This window comes from Electrophorus electricus, chromosome 1 (genome assembly GCF_041902795.1).
Source record: "Electrophorus electricus isolate QZ-2024a chromosome 1, ASM4190279v1, whole genome shotgun sequence".
Lineage (NCBI taxonomy): Eukaryota > Metazoa > Chordata > Actinopteri > Gymnotiformes > Gymnotidae > Electrophorus > Electrophorus electricus.
In genome coordinates this window covers 42,138,611-42,153,927 of record NC_137497.1, presented here as the reverse complement: position 1 = coordinate 42,153,927, position 15,317 = coordinate 42,138,611, and the positions used below count along the sequence as shown (strand labels likewise).

Genomic DNA, 15,317 nt, shown 5'->3' with positions numbered 1-15,317 from the left:
TCGGGTGTACTAGTCAAGGTTCATCACATCTTAGAAATGTTGCCGACCTAATTTAATTATAGACCCCAGTCAGGCATTTAGCTAATGTTTCCCCAAAATTATTAAAGCAAATTGTATATTTATAATCAACATCAAGGAAACACGGAATTAAGGATTTTTTAAAATTCAAACGCTTTAATCTCAGCCGAGTTATTCGGTAGGCTGTTACTAAATACATCCTCGTTGAATGTCAGCGGTCAGCTTTGGGGGGTGCTGTTGTGTGTTTACTAGAGGAGAGAGAAGAGCAAGAGCGAGCGAGAGAGAGAGGGAGGGAGGGAGAGAGAGAGAGTGAGTGAGAGAGAGAGAGAGAGAGAGGGAGAGAGACGGAGAAAACTTTTCAGTTTTAAAGAGCGAGAGGAAGCGTGCGCCGGAGTCCTGACCATGCAGGTAAACGCATTAAGCTAATTGCTGTAGTGTTAATTAAACGACGGCTGTGGCTAAATTAAGCAGGGAACTTGCGGTCCAGGGCGCCGTGAACTTAATCATGTCAAAAGCAAGACTAATTCTGCGGCGTGTGTAATTTTAAGCTGTGAATTTAGTTGGATTTCGGACCTTAAATTCCAAACTTTTCTGCCTTCGTCTCCCTTTCGCTCCACCATCCGTTGTGTGCACGTAGCTCTTCTCGTAGCGTTTAATCCTGTCGTTAATTATCGTGCGCCGCAATCGTTAAAAAAATATAGTTAATGTTTATCAGTATTATGTTGTTTTGCTCTAAATTATGAAATTAGACATCGAATGGCATGGCTCGGATTTGTTAAGCAATGAAGGAAGGTGGCTAGTAAACGTATTTTTCCCCCACACATCTGTTAAAGGAATCCAAATTCATTAATTAAATAGCTTAGTCGATGTAGGCCTCAATTTCCGTTGTTGAGCAGACGGCGGGCGGTGTATATCTGGATGCCCGACCAACAGGCTACAATCTGTGGGATAAGGACACTAATCAAGGCCGCGGTCGTAAATGAGTGGGATAAAGCCTATTTACAAAATTCAATTAGTGCATTTTACTTGACTTTGTTTCTCGCGTAATGACGAGCGATATGCGGGTTTGATGTACAATATGTCCGCCTGTGCTCCAATTTCTGTCTTTATTTCCAAGTTAAATTGGGTTTCATAGCTTGATACGCGATGAATAATTAGTTAGCTTAACGTTAGTAAATTTGTTTAGTTTTTAGCTGGCTAGGTGAGGTGCCACGAATGTTGGCAGATAATTTGACTCTTTTGTTAAATATCGAAACGCTAATTAAAATATCACAAATTCGACAATACTGCTTTTATCAAAGTTGGAATCGAGTAACTGATTGCAATTCATTGTACTTCAGTGGCATTTTTGTCATTTTCGGGCTAATTGGAGCCGTAGCCCAGCTTGCACTTTCTTGCGACGTTGCTAGCAGGACAAGCTAGCTGCCCTGCTAATTGATTCAACACCAACGTGAGTCTTGCTAATGAGGGCTGTTCGTTAATTAACGAAATTATTAAGAGTTATGGTCACCACAGGATCGCCAGTAAAGTTGAAATGTGTGAAGTGCGACGTAAGCAATGTTTTTGTGTGCCGTTTTAGACTTTCAGGACTAGTTCATAGTACTTTTATTTAGGAGTGCAGGACCAGGGAGACATAGCTAGCAGACTACTGCAAATGGGGACTGTTGGCATTTGGTCTTCAAAACAGTTGCATCATGCATATTTTTGTGTGTAAAAGCAAAATTCTGTACATTTTTTTTACACAGTTTATATTGAAGTTATATTTCCGTGTTTATAATTTTTTAAAATTCTGTTTAGTCGACGAATGTATGTTTGTTTATTTATTTATTTATTTTAAAGCGACATTATGCTGCAGTAAAATGATGATGAGCTGGATGTAGACCTGATGAGTTTTTAATCAAAAGGTCTTGACAAGTGGCGGCAGTATGCTGACGTGATTCTAATCATATCAATGCGTGCTGTTTGATAGACAAGCCCACGGCCTCCCCGGACTCCCGCTGTTTAGATAGGTTGACTATTCATTTAAGTGACACTGCTTTATATTTGCACACAATTATTACTGGGTTGCTGAAATAGACCCTTTATTTGTTTGTTTATCCGTAGCAATGTGGATCGATGTGAATCGGTTATCCTAGTAGTGCAGTTGTGGCGTTTTCACCTGTGGCCTGGCCTGGTATAGTCAGATCTGATTTTAATTGGAGATTCATGATAACATTGACCCAACGTTACCTGGAGGCAGATTAAAGTCACCATGTCAACATTGGTTTATTAGGTTGTTGCATTGTTATTAAGAACACAAACAACACATTAACAAATTAGTCCTTGTGGGATTTTTTTTTAATTGTAAAACTTGAGAGAAAATTTGCAAACAGGATATATTTGGTGATATGATGATAATCTTGATGCTCAATAATCTTGGTACTCATGTGAGATATTTAGGTACATGTCCTGAGAAAGTTGTTGGAGTTTACTGTATGTTTGGGAGTTGCCTACCACATCTGCCTACCATGCCTGCATAAATTTTGCCTTGCATAGGAGTCAGTTGTAACCAGAGTTTGTCCTATGTGAGAACTACCAGTCATGCTAAAATTGTCTTCAATGCTTGGCCAGCGCCCTTATCTGGTAGATGAGCATATTTTGCTCTGTAGTACAACATTTCCTCTTTTACAATAAAGGACTAGTATGTGCAGCAGTACAGGTAATTATATTTTCTACTGAATTTGTGGGCAGGTTAAAGGTGGATTTAGTAAATGCCAAATTTTATTGTATACTTATTATTTCTATGTAGTAAATGCTGTAGTGCAGGTCTACAATACAAATTATTGCATAAAATAGTTACCATGTAATAACTTGCATCAAAAACTTTTAAAAAGGTGACGCGTCTCTTACAGGCTGACCAGTTGGAAGAAACTGTCTATTATGAGCATTCTTTATATGAATGAAATTGCATGTGTGAATAAGAAAAATATAAATGATCTTTTATGCCGTGTAGCTTAACCTTATCTGGGGGAGGAAAAAGGTGTAATTTGAAGAAGTGGTGAAGCCTATGTGACAGATATGATACTTATTGTCACATTGGATACTTCTGTTCCATTTATCAATGGAGTATTAGATTATATGTATATATGCCACTGTTGTATATATCATTTGTACATATTTGACATCCTTTAATTTACCTTTTTGTCTTAATACATTTATACATGTGTTATGATGTTATATTAACTAGTAATAGTAAACAGCCCACTGAGTCCAATTAATGTTCCAATGTGCTTTATACTGCTTTGTATTAATAAGATGCAGCTATTGGACATACAGAAATGATTCCCCTCAGGTAAAGACTGCTGTGTATGACCTGAGGAATGTCACAATTTGCATCACAATTATTTATTGGCGTCTTTATTTTGAGTTGCTTTGTAGCTGGCTGGTCTTACTGAAGAAATGAATGTGAACCCTGAAAATTGATCACAAAATTCTTAGGCTGCATGATGCAATATGGGAATTGTACCACCAAGTTGTGCTGCCGTTCAAAAGTTTGCCGTCTATCAAGAACTTAAGAATTTGGCACTGAGAGAGTTTTTAGTTTTCATAAGAGTAATTAATAATCAGAACACTTCACTAATCTCTTCTGATGTTAAACAGCTAATATTTTTCAGTAGAATGTCTTTGGAGTGCTAGCCATAGTGACTATAATGCATTATGCACCTTACTAGCTGAGTAAATATCAGATGTTGGTCATGAGAGCAATAACAGTGAGTTAGGACTGTACATCTGTTACCAAAAATAAAGCAAATAACATTTGAACAGGATATATTTCATGCAACTTCCCACTAAGATAAATATCCACTGTGTTTTTCTGTTACATTTTGATGGTAACGAACAGTTCTTGATGGTAGAGTGAGACTTTCTTTTGCTCCACTTTAACTGACTGCACTGTTAAGCATTTATGTATTACAGGCATTTCACATAAGGCCATACAAATAACAGCACGTGTTGGTGTTCACCACCTTCATCCTGCTATTATGAGTACAAGATGATGTTAAAATTGTTTGTGACTTTGCTAGAATCTGGATTTTGACATGGTGAGGTAATGCATGATCTGTACTCTACACACTTCCTATTTTTGGAGATATATAATTAGTTTTTTGCTATGTTGTTTCTAAAGACATGAATGAATTGTCGTGTTTTTTTGTTTTTTTTTACTTTTGTTGTTGCACAAGAAGGATATCGAAACAAATTTAAAAGTAAGCGTTGTTCTGGAAGTGCGTGTCTGTCTTGTCCGTCCTGAAAAATTATGAGGATTCTAACTCTAGAATTCCACCATCAGTTAGAAAGAAAATGGATGCAGAATGGGTAGATAATGAAGGGTTCTAACTTCAGACGAGCTGAATAAATTAAAATCAAGGGTCACTAAAGATGTAGTTTGTTCAAAGCGTGTGTGTTTCATAAGTCTTTGCTTAATAGGAATGCTGTCACATTTAACTTGCTCTTCAAGAAGGCTGTTGTAAATAAGGTTGTTGTTGTTGTTAAAAAAACAAAAAAAAAAACCAACAAAAAAAAACAACACATTTCCACTGAGATTTAACACAATGGGCTCTGGTATATTTTGGTCATAATGTGAAATGCAATTAGTTATTTTGCTCTGTATATGTTGCATCTATAAAATAGCCACATATAAAAATATAATGGATAGTTAAATTCAAATGTACGTTTATGCGTGTATGTAGTTATTAGGTATTGATGTCAAGGCAGAAAACACTGCTTTTATGTACAGAGGAGGAATTCAGGTCATACTTCATGTCGGGTAATACATTACTATGCCATGAGAAGCCCAGCAGGCTTCTCCAACACACCGTTCACACCTGTACACATGAAACATGCAGCACTCCTCTTAGTCTAGCCCCATGAACAATTGTATTCTTTTTTTTTGGATTGTAATGTTAATTCCTTGTAATAGGGATAAAGTAGACCGACAGCCCTATATATATATATATATATATATATATATATATATATATATATATATAATATTTTTTTTTTTAGAAGTAGCTAAAATATCCAAAAGAAATCAAATTATTTGTATCCTTGCTGAACATGTCGAAGTAGGCTAATGTTATTTTCTTGTATGTCATGCATTAAAAAGTATGAGAATAGCATGATGAGAGTTTATGGAAATTTACGCACATAAATGGTTAACTTGTGGAGCAAAAAAAAAAAAGCGTCACAGACCATACAAAACATTCTCTCTCACCTTCAGTGGAGAAATCATGCAGTGTCATGGCACATGGTGTGTATAAGTTATAAATGTTATGTAGTTATAAATGTAATGTATATAATAAAATATAACTAAAGGTGTCCACAGTGCAGAAACATTGAAAATTCCTCCAGATTTGAGAGAAATTTCACTGTGCAGCAGTATACTGACAACTGTAGAGAGTTTCATTTGATAAAATGGCCATAGAATTCAGAATCCCCAAAGCACATGAAACATCTCAGTTTTTAGCCCTGGAAGTAATGAACGCAATAAGCAAAATAGTGGTGGGCCATAGATTTGGTGTAATTGAATTTTTTAAAAATACATCAATCTGTCCCAGCCAGTAGTTGCTTATGGTGTGACATTATCCCATATGTGTGCTAGAAATAACCAGAAGTAACTGGTGACTAATTTATTTCTGTATATTGGAAAAATAACCATTTTAAATAATTTTTGGCTCTACTCTATCATTACCTTTGGAGTGTCCCAATCAGGAATTACTGCAACTTTGAGACTAGAATGATTAGATGGAGCAATAAAAACACCTCTAGTAAACTAATCTGATAGATTAACCACCAATAACAAGACTTGCATGTCCCTGATTTAGTGTTCATTATAGTCTGTTATTGTTCTGGCCACAATAAGAAAATCTTCTTTTAGTAATCCTTTTGAGTAATTCCACCATCTGGCTGCAGAAGTATTTAAAGTGTACATGCTTTAAGATGACTGTATAAATCAGTTTCTGAAAGTTACATTTCTGTAGTTTGAAGTAGGCCAACATGCCTCTTTTACCTGATTACGGAGTTATACTGTCAGTGTACACCTCTTATTATAGTCTGTCTCCCTTTTATACATTTGTCAAAATAGTGCGGTATAAAAGTAATATTAAATGTCTCTTGGGCTCAGTATTTCATTAAAGACATTCCTTGGAAAGTTTATGCAATACAAGTATGGGTTACATTGGGTTAGACAGCAGTGTATGAGAAACGTTCTTCCTTGAGGTTGCTTGTGCAGTTGATAACATTGTAATTACTGTTCTGCTATGCAAAAAGGAACTCGGGCTGATTAAGGAATGTACATTTATTATTTGCCAATATCACTCCTGCAAAGTCTCTCACATAATGAAAATTATTTTTGATTCTCTTTTGGAATCATGTAAGCAGTGTGATATGAGACAGAGAGGTTCTCTGCTTATTGCTGTGCACAGCACATTTTCCACATTAACCTAAAGGAGGGTGAAATGCAGATTGAAGCTGCACCCGTCTGTGTCAGCAGTGGGCCGCAAATACACCCGTGTAATGAGGATAGGCTTCATGAATATCCCAATTGTCCCTGTGTAATCTAGTGATGATCACTAGTATCCATATCTTCTACACCAGTGATGAGAAACTGTAAAAATAAATAAATAAATAAATAAATGGGGGAAAAAACCTAAAACAGAACAATGTTTTGATGTGGCATTAGGATGGGAACGTACTTTGCTCTGCTTGTTTTGATGGTTGTTTCTTTGTGGTTTCAGGAGGAGCTGGGAGAGACTATGGGTGGTGACAGTGATTGGGGGTCACTGTGGTTGTGTCCCTTGTGTCAGCAAGGTCAAATAGACCGTGATGCCCTCGCTTTGCATCTGACCGAGAAACATAGTGTGCTTCCTGCTTGTCTTGATAAGCTCCTGGACATTGTGAGTGTTTGTTTATTTATTCTCATTTATATTTTTACTGTTATAAACATTAGTGGTTTATGGATATGGGTGTCTTGAGGGCCAATACCAATTTTTAGAGAACAGTGTCTGATGACCGATATAAAGCCAGTATTTTATTGTACTTCAACATGGGCCTTTTAAGAACAATTAATAACCCAACATAATGAAACGTTATAGAAATGTTTATAGCATGCAAGTTAAACAACAAACATATGACATTGTCAAGTAAGAACTAAGGAACAGGGTATAAAACACTGCCACAAATGAAATAGAACAAGCAAAATCTGTACTGTGTTTTAGAACCCACAAAACCTGAGTTGAACTACATTGGCTGAGGGAACAAGGTGGTTAGCCCAGAGCACAGTGCGTCAGCCCCTTTTTGACATATCATTCACCATGTTTAGGTGCATAAAATGGACATTACCTGAGTTAACGTATCGTAAACAAACACTTAGCTAATTATCAATTTAATAAGTAGGACCAAGTATGTCTGTCTTGTCTGTTAATAAACCTGCTGACTATAGCTTCATGTGCATATTTAATTTTTCAGCACACCTAACTGAATAAAAGAATCAATAATTTGCCTAAATTGGGTATAGAAAATTATAAGCAAATTCACATTTCTTTGTTTTTTTTTAATGATACTAACATAACACAAATCCTCTGTGTCTTCATTGGGATCAGCATTGTCTGTTATATTGGCCAATACCTAATATCCAATATATCAGCCAACCAATAATAAGTAGGACTTAATACTGTTTATTCCTGGCAGTTATTAATTCATGGTGGTATTAAACTTTTTCTTCTTTTTTTTTTTTTTTTTTTCATTCCTCATTAGGCAGCTCCAGTGCACAATTCCAGTGATGAAAACAGAGAATCCAGTGCTCAAAATGATACCAGTGAGTTTAGGTTATATTCCACAACAGGCTTTTACATTTTTTACACTTGGATATAATTGCCTCACTCATTAATCACTATAGAAATGAAAGATTGTAATTGTTTTGTCAGAAAAATGACATTCTTTTCTTTTCTATTCCTTGAAAGATGGCATATCACAGCAGAAGTGTTTAGAAAACACCAAATCCCCGTTAATGGCTTCTCAGATTGATGGTGAATCTACTGATGCAAGTGACAAAGATGGTTCTTCCCAAGAAAAAGAGATGGGTGATGAAATGGGAGGAGTGAAAAATGAGGAGAGTGACTGGGGAGCCTTGGAATCGGATCAAGAGAATGTTACCCAGTCTGTAAGAACACCAGAAGCATCTGTCACCAATGACAAATCCACTGATAAAAGTGGCGAAGGTGACGTTAACCGTCCATTCAAGTGTCATGCCTGCCTGGAGTTCTTTCCCACTAGATCCGCATTGAGCGTACACTATAATTCGACTACCCATATCCAAAGGATGAGAACGGGAGCAGGGAATGAAAATGATCCCTCAACCCCATTTCTTTCTCGCCCGTACGTCTCCAACAAACCATACCAGTGTGCTGTGTGTCGTGTCTCTTACAATCATGCTATCACCCTGGAAAGTCATTTAAAATCTGTATTGCACCAGAGTCGCAGCAGGAGTGCTGGAAATGCTGCCACTAATTCTACAACGAATGCAGGAAGTGGAGGCATGGTGGCAAACCTAGCAGCCACCACTGTGAGTAATGCCTCACAGTTAGCTTATGCCACAACCAGTAATTGTGTCACGCAAGCAAGCCTGCCTGCGTCTCCAGCAATGACCAAAGATGGAGAGCAGGTCCAGTCTCAGCCAGCTCCCTCACTGCTCTCCTCTCCAGTGGCGTCAGCGCAGGCGGTGTCTGCTTTTCTCACTCTTCTAACCTCTAGTCCAAACTCTCTTCCGCACTCTATCCTTCCCTCTCTTTTTGCTGCTGGAGCAGGTACCACAGCAGGCACAGCAACCCCTCAGCTAATACCACAGCCTCAGATGCTTATGCCCCTTATCCTGAATGGACTCCAAGCCCAGAGTCCAAACCCAGAGTCTCCTAAACAGCTTTTGCAGCAGACTGTTCCAGTTCTGGGTCTTAGTGCATCACAGCAGGCTCTCTTGGCCCAAGGACTTAGTGGTTTGCAAAGTCAGTGGGCTGCCTTTGGACTCTCCAACATGACTCAGAAGACGTCAGAGGAGAATGATGACGTGGCTGTAAAGGGGGTTGCAGCAAAAGTGAAAAATGAGATTAAGCAGGAGCCTAGCGATCAACAGGTGCCACAGAAGGCAGACGGTACCTGGACAGATGAGGATTTTTCTGTAAAAAATGTTTGTAGCAAGGTGGAGCATAAATTAGCGTGCCACAATTTGAAGTGTGAGAGTAAAGTTGAAGATATTGTAGAGTGTGGTAACAAAGAGCAGGAGAAAGACAAAATGGATATGGAGAGCACAGACGAAGGGGTGAGTGTAGAGGAAAATGCAAAAAGAATTCTAAATATCGATGCAAATAAAGCTTCAACAATCCAAATCCCATCATCATGTCTAACTGAATCGAGTAAGTGTCCCATACACAACCATAAACATACTGTTAACAGATCTGAATTAAAATCTAATGTTGCAAAATGCAACCCCTCGAACATTAACCATGCCTTAATTTCCTCAGGCCATAGGAGTGCTAAAGTTCGTCCATACTTGTCCTCAGGCCCTCCGGTTCTAACTGAGTTTCAGTCTCAGGTGCTGTGGGCCTTTCTGGAGTCACGAAATGAGGCTGATGCAGCTAGTCCACCAAGAGAAGACTGCGAAGCACTTGGCAGGGAGGTAGGGCTGTCTGAGGAGGAGGTACGAAGATGGCTGTTGGATGCCCGTCGTGCCAAAGACAGGCAAAGTGCAGAAGGCATGGATCATGACGAGGGTGAAGGAAGTACCGAAGATGATGAAGGTGCTCTAATGATAGATGAAAGTGAATATGGGCAGAGTCCATCAGCTGCAAGCAGTCATGCAATGGATCTGTCTACCAGCGCAGAAAGACATAGTGAAAAGACAGATAAGGAAAACCAAGGAGACTCGTGTTTGACCTCTGACTCCGAAAACGAAGAATTCTATACATCTGTTATTGTGACAGATGAGGAGAGTCAAAGTAGTTCATTGAAAGAAGAGCCAGGTAGCCCAGCTAAACAGTCATCACATGTCGATACATCGGGCGAAAAGTCAGGTGGTGGAGGAAAGGTTCTCCGATCCACAACGGTCTTTCTTTCAGATGCAGAGGATGAGGATGATGATGATCAGACTGCAAAAAAGAAAAAGAGAAAGAGGGAGATGGATAAGGAAGAGTTGGAGTGCAAAAAGGAGAGGCAAGATGCTGATCTTGATCTTCAGCTAGAAGCACAAGCAGACCCCCCGACTCCTCTTTCAGTTGCACTTGACCATCAAGGTCTTCCAGCTGGAGTCTTGCATTCCTTGCCCCTCTCCCTTTCACTGGCCCAATTTTCCACTCAGTTATTCAGTCCCTATGTCCTCTCGGTTCCCTCATCTGTGGTTGGAGTTGGTGTTTCTGAAGGAGACAGAGCCTTCACAAATCCTGCAACTGTTGCTCGAAGTCACGCACCATTCTCTGACCCTCTTCATGCACCAGCCATTGGTTCTCTTTCACAGTCCACCCAATTCTTATCCAATGGCAGCGACTGTGAGTCTGCCCTGGATCTCAGCATTGGGAAGAGCCACAGCTCTACAACATCCACATCTGTCTCATCAAGTAGCAAAACGTCTATACAAAAGAGCAATTTGCTTGATGGTCTTGGACTGAGGCCGACAACAGTTGGGGTCCCTGCAGACGGAAGTCTTATTGTTGTTCAAGTGAAGCCTGAATCTGCCATTGCAATCTCAAACTCCAGCAACAGCACCCTTGGTAACAGCAATAATTTGGCTAAGACTAGCACTGTGTTCATGAGAGCAGCAGAGAAAGTGAATACCTCCTTAATGGAGAAGGAGAAAGAGAGTGAGCGAGAGAAGGTAAGAGAACAAAAACGACCTAATGCTCGACGGTTCAGGGATATGAGAAGGTCTAGAACTATCATTCAGGCTGACCAGCTAGATGTGCTCTATGGATGTTATTTTAAAGATCCCAACCCAGGAAAGCATGAATTTGAGCAAATATCAGAGTGGGTGCATCTTCCAAAGAAGGTGGTCCAGATTTGGTTTCAAAATATGAGGGCTAGGGAACGAAAGGGAGAGGTGCGCTTCATCAGTGATGGCACTTTGGCGGCGGTTGGTAAACCACTTATAAAGTTCACTTGGCCACTAGCTAAGCCCATTTTCTCAAGTACCCCAAAATCTAACTCCAGCTCAACAAATCCCAGCTGGACCCCTTCTAAGACACAAACTGGAAATGCCCCCCCAAAGACAGAGAAGGTTAAAGAGGTCAAAGAAACACTGAAAATCCCCATCCAAGGTCTTGGTAAGCCAAAGGAGGTAGCATCCTCTTCTACTGTCGCCAGCAGTACGTCATCAGCATTCAAGACCAAAAGTGAAGCAGTGAATGCAGTTTCAATGGTTAAAATAGCTCCCAAGGCCTCATCAGTTTCAGCTTCTATGCTAAGCAGCAGCTCTGCTATCTCTCGAACCCCCCCGAAGAACAAGACAGAGGAACGCACTGAAGCAGACAAGACCAATGAGAAGGTTGGTCATGATCAAGGAAAACCTGGTTCTGTGGCAACCCCACGGATGGTGCCAAAAGTGCCCACTACACAAATCGGCAAATCTTTCACCGCAATGTCACAGAAACAAAATGGGCTGAATTACTGGTCTCAAAAGGGTCCAATCAAGATCAATACCCTTTCCAGAGAACAGCTGGGCCTGAGCACCTCACGGCCTTCGCTCACTACCCCGCCTGTCGTAGCACCCTCTGTGACACCCACTACACCAACATCCAGTCAAAGCCAAAAAGAAACGACCTGTGTGCAGCAGCACTCTACTCCAAGGAGACCTCGCACACACCTGAACTGTTTGCAGCTGTCCATCCTGCAGTCTTGCTATGAGACCTGCGCTCACCCTAATGCTTTAGAGTGTGAAGCAGTGGGTACGGAACTCGGCCTCCCACTTAAAGTGGTGCAGATCTGGTTCCAAAACACTCGTGCCAAGGAAAAACGCTGGAGGTTGCAACAGGAGAAGTTGGTAAGTTTATTTCATTTCTGTAAATTGACAGGAAGTTCAAATAAATGTAGCTCATAACATGTCCTGTAAATCATTCAACCAAACCATGCATGCCACTTCATTGTTGTGACAGTGGGACCCTCAATATTCATACTAGAATTTAATTAATTTACAAAGTTTACCTCTATATTTGGTTTCCCATTAGATTTCTCTGCATTCTGCTGATTAAGATGGTGAAATTAAGTGTCCTCTCTTGTTGTCCATTATACAGTCTCCTAACTCCAGCGACCCTTCCAAGAAGGTAGACATCAGTTCAGGCAGCTACCTGCAGTACAGTGCGCTCAGAGCCAACCGTCCAATTCTGCCTAAACCAGTACAACTGACAGTTCTGGAACCTTCTCCACCACCCACTGTGGGTCAGCCAGCAGGACGTGAGACACTAAGAGGCAAATGTGAAGTCTGCGATGTGGAGTTTGAGTCCAGGGCAGCGGCACGCGACCATGTCTTCTCTCCACGGCATCTTGCCACGCTGAGAACCACTAACTTTGGTCAGCCAGTGGGTTTGGCTAACAGCGGAGCTGCTGCTGGAGCCACTGGTGTTGTGAGCCAGTCTTCTTCCCCATCACCAGCTAGCAGCACCAGCTAAGAAATTGACTTGAGCTGGTGTAGTGGACCCACTAGGCTCTTAAGCTTTTAATAGACAGACAAAAAGGTGCTTGTCTTTCAAGCTGATGTTTTTTGGAGCCTGCAAACTTGTTACGGGCCCAGAGAGCTCTTCAGTTTTCTGCTGCCTGGCTGGATGTCAGCAGGACATTAATCTTTGGTTCTGAGCAGGACTTATTTTAATGACTTGTTGCCACCACATCATTTCACTAAAAATAATCCAATGAAACGGTTATACTGGACATGCAAATACTTACATAGTAACGGTCCTGTTATGTGTTTTCACTGCTTTGTCTCAATTTTAAACATATGTTCCTGTTGTGCTTGTTTTTTTATCCTGTCATCCTTAATCACAACACTCAGTCTGATTGGGAGAAATTCCAGTGATGAACCACCTTAAACTCAGCAAAAGCGCTTTGAATTAATCATTATGTAAATGGTACTGCTTTTGTTTGAGACAAGTGATCTTCAATTTTGTCCAGATGTTTTGTATTTTATCAGCATTTCAGAGTTCTCTTATCTTGATCAAATTGTCTCTTCAGAAATGTTAAAAAGTCATTGGGCATAAGCAGGAGGTTTACAGCTGGTTAAGTGAATCAGATCATGGATATGCATCATAAATATGTCTAAACTGTACAAATACCTACTGGAAGGTTTAGGGATTGGAAGTAAATAATGAAGTGCATATGGTTTTCTGGAACCAAGGAAATTCACAAGAGTGATCTGGATCCAAATATGCTAGAAAAACAGGGAAGTTAATGAGACAATGGCTCCTCCATTTGTCATCATGACAATCCTACCTTCCTTTGAGCTTCATAGGGTTAAGATGTCAAAATTATCATACAGCACTTTGTTTATTTTAAGGTTTGAAGCATTTTTAAAATTTTCACATTGCTCTAAACAAACATTTGTTTTATAGTGATGTATTACTGTATGTCAGATTATACTGAAGTGTTACCAGCTTTTGCTGTTTGGTTTATTAGTTTTGATTTTTAGAATCCTGATGAGCTGCACATGGTCAAACATAAAAAGGATCAGAAAAAAAGCCAAAGTCAGTCCTATACTGTTAAAGAAAATTTAAATCATTTTGATATACATTTATGAAACATCAAATTATAACTTCTCTTATCCTTTTTTTTCTTCTCATTTTCAAGCTTGTGCCCTAGCATGACCCATATAAACAATGCTAATTTACAGTATACACCAAACCTTTTTCTGAATGAATATGGGAGTGAACATTTAATTTCTGAACCATTTTTTTTTTCTTCATCATCGTTGTGTTAAAATATTTTATGTGATTGCAAACCGAGAACTTGTACTGGGTAGTAGTCATACACAGTAGACTTATCCCAACACTTGTGCAACCCTCCTCTTAGGGACCAGAGAGGAGGTAGCTTTGGTGGTTCAGCTCACTGTGATGATTCATTGTGATATGGACTCTACTCCGCAGGGCAAAAGGAGGTGCGATTTGAAGGACAAGAAATACTAAAGAGAATTGTCATTTTGGTTTTAAGTTGTATATTATAATTATTATTAATGATGTTACTATTAATAGTTTAACAAAATGCAAAACTAAAAAATAACTTTTTTAAAGGAACTATATTAAGAAAGTGGTATTCCAAAGTTATTCTTCCTCTTGCTTTCTGTCATTAAAATACCAAAAAGCATTTTAAGGATAAAACAGTGGGAGAGATGTTTATAATGCAAAACATGACTGATTTCCCACACCTCGACACTTTGAGTTAGAACAGGACTTTTGATGCACTCAGCTACAAGCAGGTGCACATCAGCCAACACAAGGTGGAGCACTTGGATGTGTAATCAGAGTGTTTAACGTCTGCGCAATTATTTTGTAGCACTCGGGTGTGAAGCTGCAGCTCGTGTTCACTCAACATGAGCTGGATGCAGTGCTACTGGAACAGAATCACATTGTGTTGCACTGTTCAAAGTGGATAGGTAGTATAGAGAACTGCTTTTTATATGTTTTGTTTGTTTTTCCATTAACACTTATCACTTGTTATAACTACTACTTGCTATTGTTTTCATTACTATCATCCCTGTTTTGATTATTATTGATTCATAATGGTTTTAATAGCATCTCTATCTTCACTGAGATGGTCTTGGTATACTGAGCAATGATGGTGACAGTGTTGTATGAAATATTAGATTATCGTTTAAGCTTGTTTTTCCTTCCTTGTACCTTCATTTTGTGTTGGAGCTCCATTTTTTCTTATACAAAAATAAACTGACCTTCATTTAGTGGCGTTAAGGTTGTTGATAAACCTTTCTTAAGATTTTTTGCCTTATCATTTTGTGGGATTGTGAAATTTCCTCTCCAGCCCTCAATTTACTATGGGGTGTTGATACAGAATGTTGTTCTTACAAAACTAGGCTTATTTACTTGTTGGTTAGTGGTATCTACCAACTACTCTTGTATGTCAGTCTTTAATGTGTCATTGTTTTGTTTTGTTTTTGTTGTTTTTTTGTTTTTTTTTTAAGGTGTGTTCCAGTCAGAAACCGATAAATTGTGATTAGGCATTTACCTGCCTACTTTCAGGGGAAATTATGTGCTGCTGTTGGTGTTTTAAATGAAAGTGGATGG

General features: G+C 39.3%; 1 protein-coding gene across 3 annotated transcripts; it reads left to right on the top strand.

Annotated features, from left to right (window-relative positions):
* The first annotated feature begins 289 nt into the window (after positions 1–289).
* On the top strand, positions 290–14,979 carry zfhx2 (zinc finger homeobox 2). Of its 3 annotated transcripts, XM_027023939.3 has the most exons (6): positions 290–426; positions 6,789–6,947; positions 7,807–7,867; positions 8,013–9,458; positions 9,567–12,073; positions 12,324–14,979. In XM_027023939.3, the coding sequence occupies exons 1-6, from the start codon at positions 421–423 to the stop codon at positions 12,696–12,698; spliced, it is 4,554 nt and encodes a 1,517-aa protein (XP_026879740.2). In that variant the 5' UTR covers positions 290–420; the 3' UTR covers positions 12,699–14,979. The 3 variants fall into 3 exon arrangements, with proteins under 3 accessions (XP_026879740.2, XP_026879739.2, XP_026879741.2); XM_027023938.3 differs by having other exon boundaries at positions 8,013–12,073; XM_027023940.3 differs by lacking the exon at positions 290–426 and adding an exon at positions 7,269–7,331 and having other exon boundaries at positions 6,807–6,947; positions 8,013–12,073.
* Positions 14,980–15,317: the final 338 nt, after the last annotated feature.

Excerpts from the sequence above, each read along its gene's own strand:
- zfhx2 (XM_027023938.3), top strand. Across the intron at positions 6,948-7,806 it reads TTGATAAGCTCCTGGACATT|GCAGCTCCAGTGCACAATTC; the intron begins GTGAGTGTTTGT and ends ATTCCTCATTAG. Across the intron at positions 12,074-12,323 it reads GGTTGCAACAGGAGAAGTTG|TCTCCTAACTCCAGCGACCC; the intron begins GTAAGTTTATTT and ends TCCATTATACAG.